The sequence below is a fragment of the Panthera tigris genome, chromosome B1 (genome assembly GCF_018350195.1).
Source record: "Panthera tigris isolate Pti1 chromosome B1, P.tigris_Pti1_mat1.1, whole genome shotgun sequence".
Lineage (NCBI taxonomy): Eukaryota > Metazoa > Chordata > Mammalia > Carnivora > Felidae > Panthera > Panthera tigris.
This window is the reverse complement of record NC_056663.1, coordinates 172,916,737-172,933,941: the sequence shown is the minus strand read 5'-3', so window position 1 is coordinate 172,933,941 and position 17,205 is coordinate 172,916,737. Positions and strand designations below refer to the sequence as shown.

Here is a 17,205-nt window from a genome sequence, read left to right as displayed (position 1 = left end):
CATGAGATCGAGCCCTGTGTTGGGCTCTGCACTGACATGGAGCCTGCTTGGGATTCTCCCTCTCTTTCCTCTCTCTGCCTTTCTCTGCTTGTGCTCTTTCTTTCTCTCTCTCTCTCTCTCAAAAATAAACATGAAAAAAAAAATTTTAATTAAAAAAATAAAATATATTTTAAATGTTTATCTATTTTTGAGAGAGGGAGAGAGAGAGACAGACAGAGCATGAGTGGGGGAGGGGCAGAGAGAGTGGGAGACACAGACTCAGAAGCAGGCTCCAGGCTCTGAGCTGTCAGCACAGAGCCCAACATGGGGTTTGAACCCACAAACTTCGAGATCACAACCTGAGCCAAAGTGAGGTGCTTAACCAACTGAGCCATCCAGGTGCCCCAAAACATGAAATATTTAAAAAAAAAAATTTTTTTTTAACATTTATTCATTTTTGAGAGACAGAGTGTGAGTGGGGGAGGGGCAGAGCGAGAGGGAGACACAGAATCCAAAGCAGGCTCCAGACTCTGAGCTGTCAGTCCAGAGCCCAATGTGGAGCTCAAACTCATGGACCACAAGATCGTGACCTGAGCCAAAGTCGGACACTTAACCGACTGAGCCACCCAGGTGCCCCTAAAATATATTTTAAATAATAGTCATTTCCACTGGCAAAAAAAAAAAAAAGAATTAAAAGAGAAGTTAAGGAAATTTACTCAGTCTGACTGTTTTTCTAGTTCATCGTGTATCGAAATCACAAAGTTTTTCATAATAGTTTCTCTCTAGTTCTGGTTTTAAATTTCCTTAAAACCACCTAAAACAAAATACATCCTCCTTCTTTGTCCAAATGAGATTACCAACCACAGGGAGGAGGGAGACTCTGAGGAAGTAAAAGAAGAATCAGAGAAAAGTTGTAACTACAGATCTGCTCGGTGGAAATGTAAGAGCCCCTCTAAGCAACACGAGAGGCCAGTAATGATTAAACGCTCCCGGCATTCTACATCCAAGAAAGAGAGCTGCATTTGGGGCATTTATAAGAGCCATGCTGAATCTCAGTTGAAAATTTCAGCAGATTTTTTTTTTTAAAGCAAACAAAATACGCTTTGTCTAAACAAGCCACAGGTTCTCATCACATTCCACATTCACAGACTCCCATGACTCTGCTTCTTAATAAAACAGTGTGGTCATGAGTTGTACTCTTTTGCTGTAAGCGGGCAAACAGCCCTGCAGTTTTCTCGTTTCTTGCGCATAATAAAAACCAAACCGAATCAAAATAATAGTAACAGCCAACATCCGAATGAGTAAAAAGTGCGAAAACCGGTCGAAGTTATGGAAGTCATCGTATTTAATCATCACAGAACCCAGTGAGCTGAGCACTACTGCTGTCCTCATTTTATAGAGGGGGAAACTGAGGCACAGAGAAAAGTGAGTTTGTAAGCAGTCGTGCCTGCACTCCAACCAGGTAGAGGCAACGAGTTCAGGCTACTCTGTCTGGGGTTTGTTCTCAGAGAAACAAGGAGCGTGGGGACAGCACTGTCAGCTTTGGCTTCCCCCGTCTGCCTCCAGCACACATACTCTTTTTATTTTATTTTATTTTTATAGGTTTTTTCTTAAGTATATTTATTTATTTTGAGGTGGGGGAGGGGAAGAGAGAGAGGGAGACAGAGACTCCCAAGCAGGCTCTGTGCTGTCAGCGCAGAGCCCGCGACTCGGGGCTCGAATTCACGAAACGTGAGATGGTGACCTGAGCCGAAATCAAGAGTCAGATGTCTAACCGACTGAGCCACCAGGGCGCTCCCAACCGGTGCACATAACTCAACCATTACTTTCTACTGCCTTTCCACGTGCAGCCTTGACAAGGCGGTTCCCGCGTGAGACTCAACATGGAAACAGCAGACGCCGCAAAAGCATCCTCCGTGCCGTCAGACCGATTCCCCGCTGAGCTGCAAGAGCTCCCCATCACATGCGGGTCGCAAGGAAATGGTACCGGAGGGCTGGGAAGGCCAGGACACAAGGAAAGTGGCCTCAAAGAAGGCAGCCCTGGAATCCACATGCAACTTACGTGGCAGACACTGCAGAGCAGGGGACCAGCCCCACCACTTCTCTCCTCCCCTCGAGCTGGCACGGAGGGATGGCTGAGTGTCAGGGTCTGGACAGCAGCACGTGAGCGAAAATGAAACGTGCGGCTTCCGGGCCTGGCTCAGCAAACCTACGAACAATCTTCCTCGTACGTTTGCCTTCCGCTTGCAAAGCTGGCAGGGCCGCAGGGTGGAAAGCACCTGGCAGGCTGATCCTGCACTCTGTACCAGTGAAATAGAAACTTCTGTTCTGTGTTGAGTTGAAATTTGGGCTTTATCTATTAGAGCAAGGCTGCTAGTGAATTTTGTGTGTTCGCTTGACTCGACTCACGGATCCCAAGGAGCTGGTATGATGTTATTTCTGGGGGTGCCTATGAGGGTGTTTCCAGAAGAGATTAATTAGCACTCGAATCCATAGATCGAGTAAAGAAGAGTAAAGCTCTCTCACCGATGAGGGTGTGCATCATCAAACCCCATAAGAGACTAAATAGAACAAAAAGGCCCAGGCAGGAAGAATTTGTTTTTTTTCTCTTCCTGCCCCGGAACATCAGCCTTGTGGTTCTCAGGCCTTTGGAATGGGGCTGAATTACATCATCAGCTTTCCTGGTCTCCAGCTTGCAGAGGGCAGACTGTGGGACCTCTCGGCCTCCATAATCATGCAAGCCAATTCCTATATTAAATTTCCTCCTATATATATCCTATGAGCTGTTTGTCCAGAGAACCCTAATACAGCAAGGAATTAATTTTTTTTACCTTAATTAATACACCTGACCTCTAACCTAGCAATAGCCACCTCTTAGGATTCCTCTGCTGTTGGAAAAATGTAGGACTCACAGCTGAAAACATTTAAAAAGTCCAGCGATATGACCCGAGCCAGGCTTAGGAGGTCATTCTCTAGATTTAACAGGTACGCGCCAATCCACACACCATAGAAAGCATGTCACACAAACCCAAAGCATCCACAGGGATCTTACCTGCCAACAGAGAGGACGGTGACCTCTCCCTGACGCCTCGCGTGGCCCTGTTTGGATTTGTTGGTAGGTCTTATGAAGTGCCACCGTTTGTGCCTACACCGATGACACACGTCCCTCTCGACAGCACCGCCCACTGTGTGCAGATGGTGGCCACAGATGTGCTTCCCGGGGGTGCCTCCTGGCGACAAGGGCCCGGGACTCACAGGTGGGCTCCCAGGAGTGCTGGGTGTCACAGGGCTGGGGGGGGGGGGGGGGAGAGGAAACAGTAGAAGCGGTTACTTACAAAAAGTACTAGCTAAGGCGATCTCTCCCTTGCAATTCAAATAGCAGGTTTAAATCACAGCCAAGTGTCTGCCTAGATCTCTCAACAAAGAGATCCCCCGGACACATGTGCGTTGAAGGAGAGACACACGTGAATTCCCAACAAATTATCAAATGACTTAAAATAGAATGTTTGATCCAGACTGACTACTGCATCAAAGGAAGAAAGCTTTTAGGTCAAGATATCAAAAGTAATGTTCCAGCGATGTTGATAGTGTCGACAGTAGTAACAAAAAGAGCTAACAGTAGTCTAAGCATTTGATATGTGTTAATTCAGTTAAAAAACCTTCCAAGGTTGGTATTATGAACTTCCTCATTTTAAAAATGAGAAGTTGGGGCGCCTGGGTGGCTCAGTCGGTTAAGCGTCCGACTTCGGCTCAGGTCACGATCTCACAGTCTGTGAGTTCGAGCCCCGCGTCGGGCTCTGGGCCGATGGCTCAGAGCCTGGAGCCTGCTTCCGATTCTGTGTCTCCCTCTCTCTCTGCCCCTCCCCCATTCATGCTCTGTCTCTCTCTGTCTCAAAAATAAAAATAAAAACGTTAAAAAAAATTTTTTTTTAAAAAAATAAAAATGAGAAGTTAAGGAACTTGCCAAAGACACACAGCTAATAAATGATGGATCTGAGATCCAGATCTGGAAAGTCTAATTCTAGAAACCATGCACTTAACCACCATGCTACAGTGCTTCAAAAAAACAAGGGAGCCCACATTCTTTGATAGCCCGGGGAAAAAAGTCCAGGCAAAACATAAAAAGGAGAAGTATATAGGTCAGATGTTGGCAACTTTCAAAAGACACGTCAAGACTCTGGTCCACTAGAAAAGGAGGACTTAAAACAGGACAGGGCCAGCCCGACCAGGCATCAGCCCTGTGTCATGGTAGAGGCGGGCAAGGTGGGGTGGCATGTCACCGCACAGGCTGACACCTGAGCCCGTCCTAGAGCCCCAGAGGCACGTGGATGTCTTATGACAGCATGAACCAGACTTTCTGCTGCTGAGAACCATCCCACTTGCACTTTTAAAAAGAAGTGTGCATGGTTGAGGAGAGTCTCAAACACCACGGACAGCCAAAAGCTTTCTGGTGTTCGTTAGGGATGCTCTTTAGGTTGTTAAAATAAAAACACGCAGCAGCAGCTTTCTGAGATAAAACAATGTCAAATTAACACCACATAGTGGAAAGTAGAATTCAAAATTTTTGTTTAACGACATCCGTTCGACAAACGTTCATCGAGTACCCGCGGTGCATAAAAGCCGATGGCAGGCACTATATACCATGCCCAAAAATAACCGAGGCAACACGCCGTGAGCCAACATGGTCCAAACACCACAGTCAGGGCTGGAACGTGGGAGAAATCCCAGCTCATATGTCTCTATGTAGCTCTATGAACTACACCACCAGGACTTCCTAAACAGAGCTTCCTGCATGAGCTTCCTGGTGAAAATGCAAGCCTAACACACCAGTCTGACAAACACAAGATATCCAAGATATGCCAGAAGCACCGCCCCACAGAGTAAGCAGGAAAAAGGTGCCAAACTCCTTGCCCTGTCCCTCGGTCCCAACTTGCCCTCCTGGCCCTTCTTCCTACTGTCCACGGTGCGTTCTCTGGCCTCCCTGGACTGAACCTTTGGGGCTTTCTCCACCTACAAGCAAGCAGCCCCTGCCTCTTGTCTCTGCCTGTCGAACCTGGGTCAGATGGCATTTCCGTGGACCTTCTATGAACCTTCCGTCACCTCCCACTGGCCCCATGGAGTTTGCACAGCATCCAGTCTTTGCTTCTCCCACGGCACAGTCATGCGCATCCCCATCGTAAGGCCTCACACCCACGCCTCCATTCCCCACTAGACCGAGTCTCCGTGCCAACAATCTGTGAATGCCCAGCTCCAGCACTGTGCCCAGCACTGAGCAGGCATTCAATAAATGCTCCTAGCTGATGAAATAAAAAATTATATAGAAATATAGTTATCTGTAATTCTTTAGGAAGGACTATAATGCTCCACGACCAAACCAGCCTGATTTTTGCTGAATCGTCGTTACTCATGGAGGTCTCTCAATGCCCCAGGCCACTTGTCTTCCTTATAATAACCCAAGAAAGTGGATACAATGGCCATCTCCATTTATAAATGATGGAACTTGAGCTCAGAGTGGTTAGTTAACTTGTCCACAAAGAGGTGGCCAATAAGTGGTGCCCAATTCCAAGGCTGTTAACTTCTTCAGCATATCTCCAACACTGCAGTTCTCAACCAGGGCTGAGTTCTCCCCAGTGGACGCTGATGCTGTGTGGGGACATTCTGGGTTGTCACATGGGGGACCCGGGGGGGGGGGAGGGGAGGGGACGGTGGAGGGCGGGGAGAAGACACCAGAATCTAGTGAGCAGAGACCAGGAACACCGATAAACATCCCAGGATGCACAGGACGGTTCCCCACAGCAAAGAATTATCTGGCCCAAATGTCAACAGTACCAAAGCTGGGAAACCTGCTCTAATAGATAAGCAAAAAAAAAAAAAAAAAAAAAGTCCCACTGAAGGGAGTGGGGGGAGAAGCGCTCACCTTTCAGGGTCACCCAGGCTGTTATCTGCTACCATTGCCTTTAAAACATCAACGTTTGCTAAGGAAAAAAAAAGTAAGTAAAGGATTACAATGGGATGAATCACATTAGCAATCCTAGAATTATTACATCAGAAAAGCTGTTGGTAGAAAAATAAGAAAGAAAAGAAAAGCTGTTGGGAAAACATCCGAGTTCCTTCAGTTCACAGGACCCTGGGGTCCCAGAGAAGGGAGAGTTTTTCCCAAGGCAACCCCTCGAAATGGCACCATCGACAGATAACTCACCATGCTGGAATTTAGTATGAGTGCCAGACGTCTACACAAAGGAAAGCAGATTATTGCAGTGCTGTGCTTCTGACACGTCATTCCAACATAACATAGAAACATACACTTCCTCCTCCCTCCCAAACCACAGGGAAATTTACGTGTTGCTATTCCACTGCATTCAACTCCCTTTGCTAAATATGCATGACATGCATGTCTTAAGAGACCTGTATTCTAAGTAACTAACTTGAATCTAAAAAAATTAATTAAAAAAAATAAAATAAACCGGTTAAAAAAAAAAAAAAGATCCGTATTCTAACAAGTTACACGTGTCCAAATCATAAGGCTTCACCTCTGGATCCACATGTATTATCAGGTCTGTCTCACATATAATCAGGGATGGGAGACAATTTTCCAGGTGGGCCATTTGGCTTAGCTCAGCTTCAGGACCATATAAGACCTTAACTCTGGCCAGATGCTTTAAATTTCCAAGAGGTGGTCACAAATATAAGTTACCTAATATGGACTGAATTAAATTGGACTTCTAATATTAATTTTTCAAAAAATCCAATTTTTAGGTGGAGGGTGTAGGCTATCAACAAAAACAAACTGTATCTAAGCTTCTTGGGTCCCCACTCCCCCTCCCCCTCCCGCCTCCACAAACACACATCTTTAAGCCTCTTACAGAGCAGTTAGACTCTCAAGGATGGAAGACTGAATGTTCAAGTTCCTTTTGGATATTTAATTGGCAAGGCCAAATGTTATTACTGACTCCTACCCTTTTCATTGATTTTTAAAGTGCTGTTCTCATGAGGGACCACAAATTCTCCAGAGATGAAATAAAAAATCACTATTTATCATGTGAGCCAACACCAACATTTAACATTTAACATTTCAAATGACATCCCTAGGGGAAGAAAATTCAATACTACTGATTTTAAGTATTAACAGTGAAGGGTTTATCCAGTGATTCTCAACTTTTTAAAAACTAAATTTATCTGGGCACCTGGGTGGCCCAGTTAAGCACCTGCTTCTTGATTTCTGCTCAGGTCATGATATCACTGTTTGTGAGTTTGAGCCCCACATCAGACTCCACACTGAGTATGGAGCTTGCTTGAGATTCTCTCTCTCTCCCTCTCTCTCTGCCCCTCCCCAACTTCTCTCAAATAAATTAAATTTTTTAATTGAAATAATTATTGGCTCACCCAGGAGCCTTTTGCAACATCTTTTTCCTAATCACCCTCTCATGAAATTCTAATCTTGAAGATGCATACCTGTTTACATAGTAGATGCAAATCTGTGTTTTATATATAAAATAATTAGGGGTTTTTGCTCCCATGATCCATTTCCCCCCTTTACAACCCTTACAAATAAACAGATTTTTTTAAAAGAAATATTAACACAACATGCCATCTTTTCTTTCTTTTTTTTTTTTTTATAAGTTTATTTATTTATTTTGAGAGAGAGAGAGAGCGTGCGAACAGGGGAAGGGCAGAGAAAGGAGGAGACAGAATTCGAAGCAGGCTCCGCACCATCAGCACAGAGCCCAGTTGGGAGCTTGAACTCATGAACCGTGAGATCATGACCGGAGCCGAAATCAAGAGTTGGACACTTAACTGACTGAGCCCCCCAGGTGCAATCATTAACACAGCAGGCCATCTTTTCTAAAAGAAATATCCTCTTTGCCCTTCATGACTATCTGTGAGGATGGCCAAATGCATTCCCTAACACACGTTTCGACCTAAGTAAGACTCTTGTCGTTACTGAAAACGTACTGAAATGGATCGCCAGCTTGTATGTTCTCCCACACAACAAAGAAGACACGTTACCTTCTGTGACACAAACTCCAATACAGTCTAGTGATGTCACTCATTTTCCTTTTGACTAATAATGAGGATGCACAAAATTAATTTCTGTGTAGTCAAGGGGTTTAGGGAATACCCACAGTAATTTGCCAGTTGACGCTTATTCTCTGCCATCTAAACTTCAAGACTACAAACATTAAAGAGGGAAAACAACAACAACAAAAAAGGTATGAAAATAAAGATAGCACTAACGGCACTCACTTACAAGAAAGGGCTTTTTAAAAACAAAAGTTTAAATTAGTTGCCGGAGAAAATTTACCACCTCCTTAGAAACATGGAGTCAGAAAATGATCGAGGAAGATTATTAAAATACATTAAAATCATTCCTAAAACTGTTCTTTTATAAACTTGTGTTATTTTTTCTATATTTATGTGCTCCTGTACCTCGCCCTTATCTCTGATAAAAATTAATAAATAGCCCCATTGTTTGCTATGAGTGAATTCTTTAAGAGTGGACTCAAGTTTCTGTGTAAACATGACCCACACCCTCCCTGTCCGAGGAGGTTCAGTGTGTGAGGTCATGTGGTTTCCCGGGATGAGAAAACTTTCTAACATAACCTCACCATTAGGACTCAAACACATGCTTGAATTTGGCTGTAAAATTACTATGAAGGAGCAATCATCTGATTAAGTTCTTTTGAATATGTATCCCCTCCTTGATTGTGACTCATAACTCCAATAAGCCATAAAAGATGGCTCCCCTGCTCTTGTCAACATTCTGTCAACTATACTTCCCTTCATGGGTATCCAGAGAATGGGAGGGGTCAGTTACAGGGCAAGGAAAGCCTGTCAGGAACAGGAGACATTTTCTAGAGGGTAGTAATTTCATGAAATGCTTCCTCTCTTCTGTCCTGAATTTCTGCCTGATCTTAGGTATAAAGCAGTGAAAATCAGGCAGGAGAAATGCCCTATTTCTGCTACCAGTCTTTTCTGCAAACATTCCCTTGCAATCAAGGCAAATCCCCCAGGCCAGAACTATTGTCACCGGCCAAATCTGAGTGCCTGCCATGTGCCAGCCACTGACCGAAAGCTTTAGAGACCTTACCATGTTTGACTCTCCTGACAAGTCCAGAATAGACAGAATCATCATGCCCATTTTACAGATACAGAGGCTGAGGCACTAAAGATCATAACTGACTGGCCAGAGTCACACAGCTAGCGTGACAGAGCTGGACACAAACCCTGGTCCATCTGACTTTGGGTGGGTGCTTTTGACCCCATGTTATCCTTTACATTCTTCGATGTCCAAGTCCCTACCCAAATGATCAATAGTTTAATGCTTCATAGGGCATTTGCATAATCATTAAAGCAATATTCAGAGACCTACTCGGTAATGATAATTTGTAACGGAATCCCTCCTGCCATAGTATCAGTTGAACCCCAAGGTAAGAATTTCACAAAAGGATATCCCTGCCTAGTGTGAGTAACTAGGGGCACTTGGAGAATAATCACAATATCTTCATTGTTACCAGATCGGGCAGTTTAAGGGCCTGCAAGAGAGCTATAAACGTGCAAGCATTTTCCAAATTCCCATAGAACCCAAGAAAACCCCAATGACCACCCACACACTCTTCAATTCAATCTATTTACAAAGATAAATTAAGGGTAGCACTGTGGTTAATCCAAGCCTTGAGATTAGCAGGACAGTGATCAGTATGCAGGTCAGCTGATAAATGTATCCCTCAAAAGATTTACCTAAACGAACCTGATTTGCAACATTCGAGACACGATATGTTTAAACCATAAGCAAGAATGTCACCATGAGTACAGGTGAAATATTACCCCATTAGTCAAATTAAAAATGCAAAGCAGAAGACTATTCATAAATCATGATAGCAAATGTTTTAAAATATGTAAGTACAGGCAAAGAAAACCTAAATAAACATGGCAAATGGTAATGGATGGGTTGTATTTAATTGTGTTCCTTTTTTTTTTTTTTTTTCAATTTTAAAGGAAAAGTTACGTTATGGTGTGCTTACAATTAAAGAAATGGAAAACTGAATTAACATCAATAGGCAGGTCTAAATTGATATTAAGTCCAGAGACTACTAAAGACATAGACAAAAGATTAAAAATGTATTTGTTCTCTAGAGAATTGAAGTCTCAAAGCAAACCAAAGAAGCTAGGATATAAACTGGTAAGAGACCCAACTATGGATCTAATTCCCTAGCTGTGGTTTGGGCACAGGCTGGAAGGAAGCTAGAGATGGCCATGTCTGGAAAAGGGATGTCCAGTGAGGTCAGATGTCTCCTGGTGGCCAAGGAGAACCAAGGGCCACCCAAAGGATCCGAACCACCACTCATGCTCACAGGTCACTGGAGAAATCACAGGAGACAAATGAAGGCACGGACCGGGGTAGAGGGGAAAAACCAGGGAGCAGAGGAGAAAGAAGGAAAACAGTACCTTAGCTGTTACTTTCATGTACCTACCGGTAATTAACACAGAGGAAACAAAAAGGTTTCTTCCCAAAAGGAAAAGGACATCGTTAAAAAAGAAAAGGACAGATCTGTTTGCCCATGAGTGTGGGAGGTAGGAAACTACACAGCAAGCTTGTTCCAGAAAGTCAAACGCTTTTCCTCTGCTGTAATGAAGCAGAGTGCCACTGTTGGCCCATCCTGCCATATGCTGCTTGTCGTATGAGCTCTGGGCCACTTTCCTCATCTGCAAGATGTGATGGTAAAAGGGCCTACCTCCATAAGGTAGTTTTGAGAATTTAATGACTTAATGCTTAAGAGTTTTATAAACTATCCCAGCTGTACACTTTATCTCTTTGAAAGGAAGACACCTCCCATCCCTCCTTCCTGCTACCGGGAAAGAGGCAGTAATAGCAAGTGGTTAAGTACAGACTCTGAAGTCAGATGCTACAGTTCAAATCTCAGCTCTGCCACTTGCCAGCCATGTGATGTTGGCAAGCTAGTTAAGCACTGTGGGCCTTTTGGTTTCTCAACTGTAAATTGGGAATGAAGTATCTGAATCGAAAGGTTGTTAGTCCCTAGAAAGCCCTCAGGGCCACCATATGGCAAACACTCAGCTCATACAAGGAAGTTGTACATAAGAACTTCAGCCCTTGCAATGTTTTCACAATTTATTTATTTCTGATCCAACAGTCAGTCCCCCACATCCCATACTAACTAATTTGGCAGCTGCCCCAGCTCTCAGAAGCCCCAGTCCCAAAGGCCCCCAAGATCCCAAAGCCATGTGAGGTAGTTTCCAATGCACAAGGCACTCCATGCCTCACTGTGTGAACCTCCGTAGGCCTGAAGTTTCCATGCCAAGAACATATTTGTGTATTTCTTGTGCAAATTAAAAATGATTTCTTATGTAGAAATGTGCACCATTGGGTATTAATGAATAACATCACCAAATATCGTTCCCTGAAGGAAGGTCTCTGGAAGGCAGAGATCAAAATCCAAGTGTTCTGGTCATTTTTGTTCTTACTTTAAATGCCATTCTAATAAGATTGATTATGTGGTTTTACATCCTGTAGAAACTGAAACCACAAATTATAAGAGGAGAGGTAATGCTGTGTAGTTGAAAGAGACCCAGCTAGGGCTAAGCTGTTCACTGACCATGTGAACTCAACTACTTGAAGCCTTCGTTTCTGCACCCGTAAAATGGGTATAACAATACTAATTTTAGAGGTGCCTGGGTGGCTCAGCCAGTTAAGTATCTGACTCTTAATTCTGGCTCAGGTCATGATCTCATGGTCGTGGGATCCAGCCCCGAGTCGGACTCTGCACTATAACAGTGTGGGGTCTGCTTGGGATTCTTTCTCTCTCTGCCCCTCCCCCACTCATGCTCTTTTCTCTCTCTCTCTCTCAAATAAATAAACGTTTTAAGAAAAACTATACCAACTTTAGAGGGATAGTGTGAGGATTAAATGAGATTACATACGAAAAGCACACTGTAAAGAATAATGAAAATGATGCGGAACCAGCTGAAACTGCTGTTTCTCTAAGTCAAAAGGCTGACCCACACCCAGGGCCGGGCAGGTGCTCTCCTTGACAGTGAGGCTGTGGGGGTGGGGCTCCCCAGGGAAGGGCTGGAGGCAGAGCAGCAGCATCTACTTAGCAGTACAGCTAGTTTCCCCTTCGGACGAATGGCTCGGCTGCATCAGTGTGCCCTGCAGCACCGCTGTGACTGGAGCCAGGACAGAGCCCAAGGAAAAGGTTTTCTTTTCGATTCTCCTGAGAACTCAAAGTACGGCAATCTGCAGCTATTGGAGATGTGGCCAATGAGTTCCACATGCCCCAAAAGTCACTGAGAGCCTCACCCTGTGCACCCCTGTAATGGTATCCTACAGAAATAATAACCAGTGTTCTGAACAAGAACCCTGATTTATCAAATCAAGATTCAGTTCATCCTCCACTTCAGAAGAGAGGAGTTAAGAGCACATTTCCGAGGGGGGAAATTGCTTATGTCCACAAAGGTTAAACTTTTTAAAAATTGGAACACTTGAGAATAGATCCCAGAAGAGGCAAATCCATGGAGACAGAAGCAGAGAGGTCGCCGGAGGGTGGCCGGGGGAGGGCGGTGGGGTGTGGACGGTGACTGTTTAATGGGTACAGAGTTTCAGTTTGGGATGATGAAAACATTCTGGAACAAGGCAGTAGTGACGGCTTACATCATTATGAATGTACTTAATGCTACCGAACTGTACCTTTAATGGTAACTTTTTATGTTTTGTCTATTTTACCACAGTTTTTTTTAATACAAAAAAAAAAAAAAAAGGAACAGACAATGTTTGAGCGCCTACTATACTAATAAGCATTTTACATGCAGGATGTCACAACAATGCTACCATATAAATATTATTTATTATCCTCCTTTTAAAAACAGGTGGAAATGGAGACTCCATGAGGTAATGTGACTTCCCTCAAATCAAAGTGAGGCCAGGACTAGAAGGTGAGCCTCCAGGGCGGGCTTTATGCACTACTCACACCCACTGACTCTCTGAAAACACACTTATGTGAAACTCTTATGGTTGGATAACCTGAAAGCTTAATGGATTAATGAGCTTAGGTAAAAGGTGCTGCCAATGACCAGAAATATTGACAGGAGAGTTCATACAAATTCTGACTCTCTGAAGCAGATTCAATAAAACATACGAATATTGAATTGTTCTGGAATACTAAAACATCCATACCTTCATTTTTCATGATGTAGTGAACAATCTGCCCAACGGTGTCACTGTTTTCATTTACACTGTCATTCAACTCTGAAAGAGAAGGCAGAGGAGGGTATGGGTTAAATTGGTCACTTCTGTGGATTCCATGACACCTCACTGAACAGTCTCAAGAAAGCTCTTGCCGTGGCACTAAGGGTCTAGGCTTTCTTCCTTCAGCCCCAAACTGCCTGGGGCACAGTCCATGGTGATTTCGTTGGCATATATAACAGACATAACGAGTACCAGAATTATCCATCAACTGTCTTCCCAAGTCCAAACACCCACTCACTTTCATGCATCTGTATCAGTCATTACTACTATATTTCTCTCTCATCATTTCCTTAAACCCTTAGGGGAAATGGGAAGAAGATAGTTAATTAAAAGAAAAAAATTCTCCTTGGATTTATTTATTTATTTATTTATTTATTTATTTATTTTGCATGCAAGCGAGTAGGGGAGGGACAGAGAGAGAGGGAGACACAGAATCCGAAGCAGACCCCATGCTCAGTTCAGAGTCTGATGCGGAGCTCAATCTCACAACTGCAGATCACAACGTGAGCCGATGATATCAAGAGTCTGACACTTAACCAACTGAGCCACCCAGGCAACCCCCGCCTTGGATTTTCTTTTAATTGCAGGTGTACTACATTAGTTTAGAGTATGAATTTGTTTTGGGGCAATTATTCATCCATGTTTATAAGCCTCTCCTTTTTTTTAAATACACTTGCAACTGACCTAAATTTCAGCCGTGGTTATTCGCCCACAAACCGTTAACTTTATGAGACTCTGTATATGTGACAGTGTTTGAAGAAAAATCAAACCTCCACTCTGAAACTGTGTGATTTCAGGGAGGAAGGAAAAAGGAGGGTTGAAATACACCATCTTAGTTCACAGAGAATGAATCAAGGTGTGCAGTGTCCTACTCGTGTACCTGGGAAGGGGTCTTCTCTATCCATAGTCGGCTTCCCCCTCTGTGAAAACACACGTCTGGCCGGATGGTGCAAATGTTGACCTGCTAAGCCGGCCTACAGAGCATCTTTGAAGGAGGGGAGGAGGAGGCTTGCTTTCTATTGACAAACACTCAGCTTTGGTTTGCTCACAGCTACACATGACTCATCCTGCAACCGGGTTCTCTCTCTGCCTCAAAGGTCAGTGGGGGTGGGAAAAACCAACAGGCCAGCAGGCTGGCAAGGAATGAGGAAGCTCTCCCCAGTCCGCCCTTTGGACTTTCTCGAAAGGTGACCTACTCCAAATGTCCCCCTCTGCAAAAACTGACCTTTGAGGAGCTGAAAGGGATAAGGAAGGTTAGCTACTACTCCCCAACTCCAAGTCTGGAAACGTCCCTGAAGGATGGTTGAAAAAAAACATCTATGAAGAAAGAAAATCTCATTCTCTTGGGTTTTTCTGAACACTGCCTAACACTCCACGTTAAGAGGAAAAGGTAAGATATCCTCAAGTTAATCTAAGGCATCATTTCTTGCCACACTTTTATCGCAGTGTTGACACAATTATTTTACTTAATAAATATAAATTTCAGTCACACAGATTTAAGATCAAATTCCCCCAGCAAGAGTAATACCATACAAGTGGTGAGAGCTATTTATATTTCACATTATCCTTATTAGAATCTCTTTTAATAATAATAGTAAGGATTCATATTTACTGAGTGGGCTTATGTGCCAAATACCAAATGCATCATCTCTCTAAATTCCACAATAATCCTACAAAGTGGAGATCACTGCCCTCATTTAAATTAAATTAAATTGGCATGAAATTAACTAAGATTAAATTCTAGTTAAATTATACATAGTAGGGATTTAGAGCATATGTGACTTGCCCAAGGTCACAAGGAATGAGCTGGTAGGTGTTTCGTAAAGGACAGGCAGGTTTCAAGCTCTAGGTGGGGTTACTACGAAATCTACACGGACACTCCGCCATACCACCTACTGTGAAGATGGACCATTTTGCCTCATAGAGATGGAAAATACATATGACTGGTTACTTATTTCAAAATTGCCCCCACTTGGGGCACCTGGCTGGCTCAGTCAGTACAGCATGTGACTCTTGATCTCAGAGTGGTGGGTTCGAGCTCCACACTAGGTGTAGAGATTAATAATAAAATAAAATCGTAAAAAAAAAAAATTGTCCCTATCCACATCTCCATAAAGAGAATGCAGGTATTTACCTATCTTTTCAACCTTTTCCTCTTCCACATCTTGCTCAGCTTCTGTTGTACAACGATAGCCTTTCTTCTTGAGCAGGTGGCAGATGAGGACGCCGAAGAGACCCATGATGAAGAACACAGGGACGAGGGCATATGCGATATACTCTGGGTGTCCATTGCCAGTATTGTTAGTGGGCGACGGTGTCGTCTCCGTTTTGGAGTGCAACGTGCGGCTGCCACCATTGTCTACAGGAAGAAATACACACGGCCACGTCAGACGTCTGTCGGAGGCAAGAAAAACCTGACAACACTGGGGAACGTGCACGTTAAATCCGAGTCTCCTCCCCAAACTGTGGGCCACGCGGAGACTGGTGGGTCTGGCAGCACAGAACACAGGCTGAGGGCCGGGCTTGGCTCAAAGTCTGAGTCCCCTTCCTGTCCCTGCTCTTCATAAACTAGGTCCCACCCTGGGAATTTCTTTCAAAACCTCCCAAGCTAGTGTGTGCCTCTTCAGCTGTGGCAGCACCCACACAGGGCAGAAAGCATGTACAGAGTTCCGGTGAAACATAAGCACAAAGCAAACACGCTATCGTTCGGTGGCATTATAGCGGGATGCTTAGTGGTTAAGAGCATGGACCCAGGAGACCTGGGTTCAAGTCCTGGCTGTACCACCTAGCAGCTGGGTGACACTGGGCAATAACTTAGCATCTCCATGCCTCAGTTTCTCGTGAAACAGGCACACTAATAGAAGTGTCCCACCCTTCTAGGGCGTTATGAAGGTGAAATAAATTATCCATGTAAAACATTTCCAACCTTTTTGACAACATACTAAATGCTCAACTACGGCAGTCACCATGCTAGGCGCGTGTGATATATCACTGAGTAAAACAAAGATCCTTGTCCTCACGGAGCTTATGTTCTAGAAGGGTTTAGTAAGCTGACAGACCTAAAATATGCAAAAGAGAAAAATCCAGAATGGCATCAGTCCCTAAACAAAACACATGGGCAGGTCACAGGTTGAGAGAAATGCCGTGGAAGGCATATACATGGGTAAACAGAAGAAAGAATAACAGCAGGGACCTGTTTTATGACAACAAAAATAGGGCGGCTGGGAAGGAGGCATCTTTCAGAGAAAAGGAGAAATTTGCCTGTGGGCATGTCAAAGCATCACGTGGACTTATTACCAGAGGTGGCAGACATCCAAGCCTGCAGGGATACCACACGTAGGCTCCCAAGAGGCCCATGCGCATGGGGATCTGAATCTCCTCTATGAAGGACAGTGAGAGGCAGAGAGCCTGGTGCAGTCATGAGACATGGCCAGTGAAGATACCAGAGAAAGAGCAAATTACATAGAAAACCAGCAAAGTACCAACTCACAGACACAAAATGAGAAGAGAATTATGAAACGAAGGAGGGGGTCAGGTAGGATGAGAAGTAAAGGGAAATGTGAGATTTGATTGAAATGAAGCCTCGTTATTTGGAATACTCAGATTCTGAAGTGCTAAAATGAAGTTCTCTACATCAGGGAGATTCACAGTGCTGCTTAAGAAACCCAGAAATAGGAGGATGCCAGGGTGGCTCAGTTGGTTAAGCATCCAAGTCTTGATTTTGGCTCAGGTCATGATCTCGTGATTTGTGAACTTGAGCCTTGCATCAGGCTCTGCACTGACAGCGTGGGGCCTGCTTGGGATTCTCTCTCTCTCTCTCTCTCTCTCTCTCTCTCTCTCTCTCTCCCTCTCTGCCTTAAAAAAATTAAAAAAGAAAAAAACAGAAAAGAAACTCAGAAATTGGAAAACTAAATACACTTAATTATAAGCTCTCTCAAAGAGTGTTTTGATAAAAAAGAATCCAT

At 44.0% G+C, this 17,205-nt stretch overlaps 1 protein-coding gene across 4 annotated transcripts in view; it reads right to left on the bottom strand.

Annotated features, from left to right (window-relative positions):
- RELL1 (RELT like 1) overlaps positions 1-17,205 on the bottom strand; it is a 69,452-nt gene that overhangs the window by 20,722 nt on the left and 31,525 nt on the right. For all 4 annotated transcript variants that reach the window (XM_042984773.1, XM_007098921.3, XM_042984772.1 and 1 more), the window contains 4 exons: positions 15,375-15,599; positions 13,169-13,240; positions 5,897-5,954; positions 3,032-3,268 (listed from right to left, as the gene is read on the bottom strand). In XM_042984773.1, the coding sequence (XP_042840707.1) occupies positions 3,032-3,268; positions 5,897-5,954; positions 13,169-13,240; positions 15,375-15,599 (592 nt within the window). The remainder of the gene's footprint in view (positions 1-3,031; positions 3,269-5,896; positions 5,955-13,168; positions 13,241-15,374; positions 15,600-17,205) is intronic.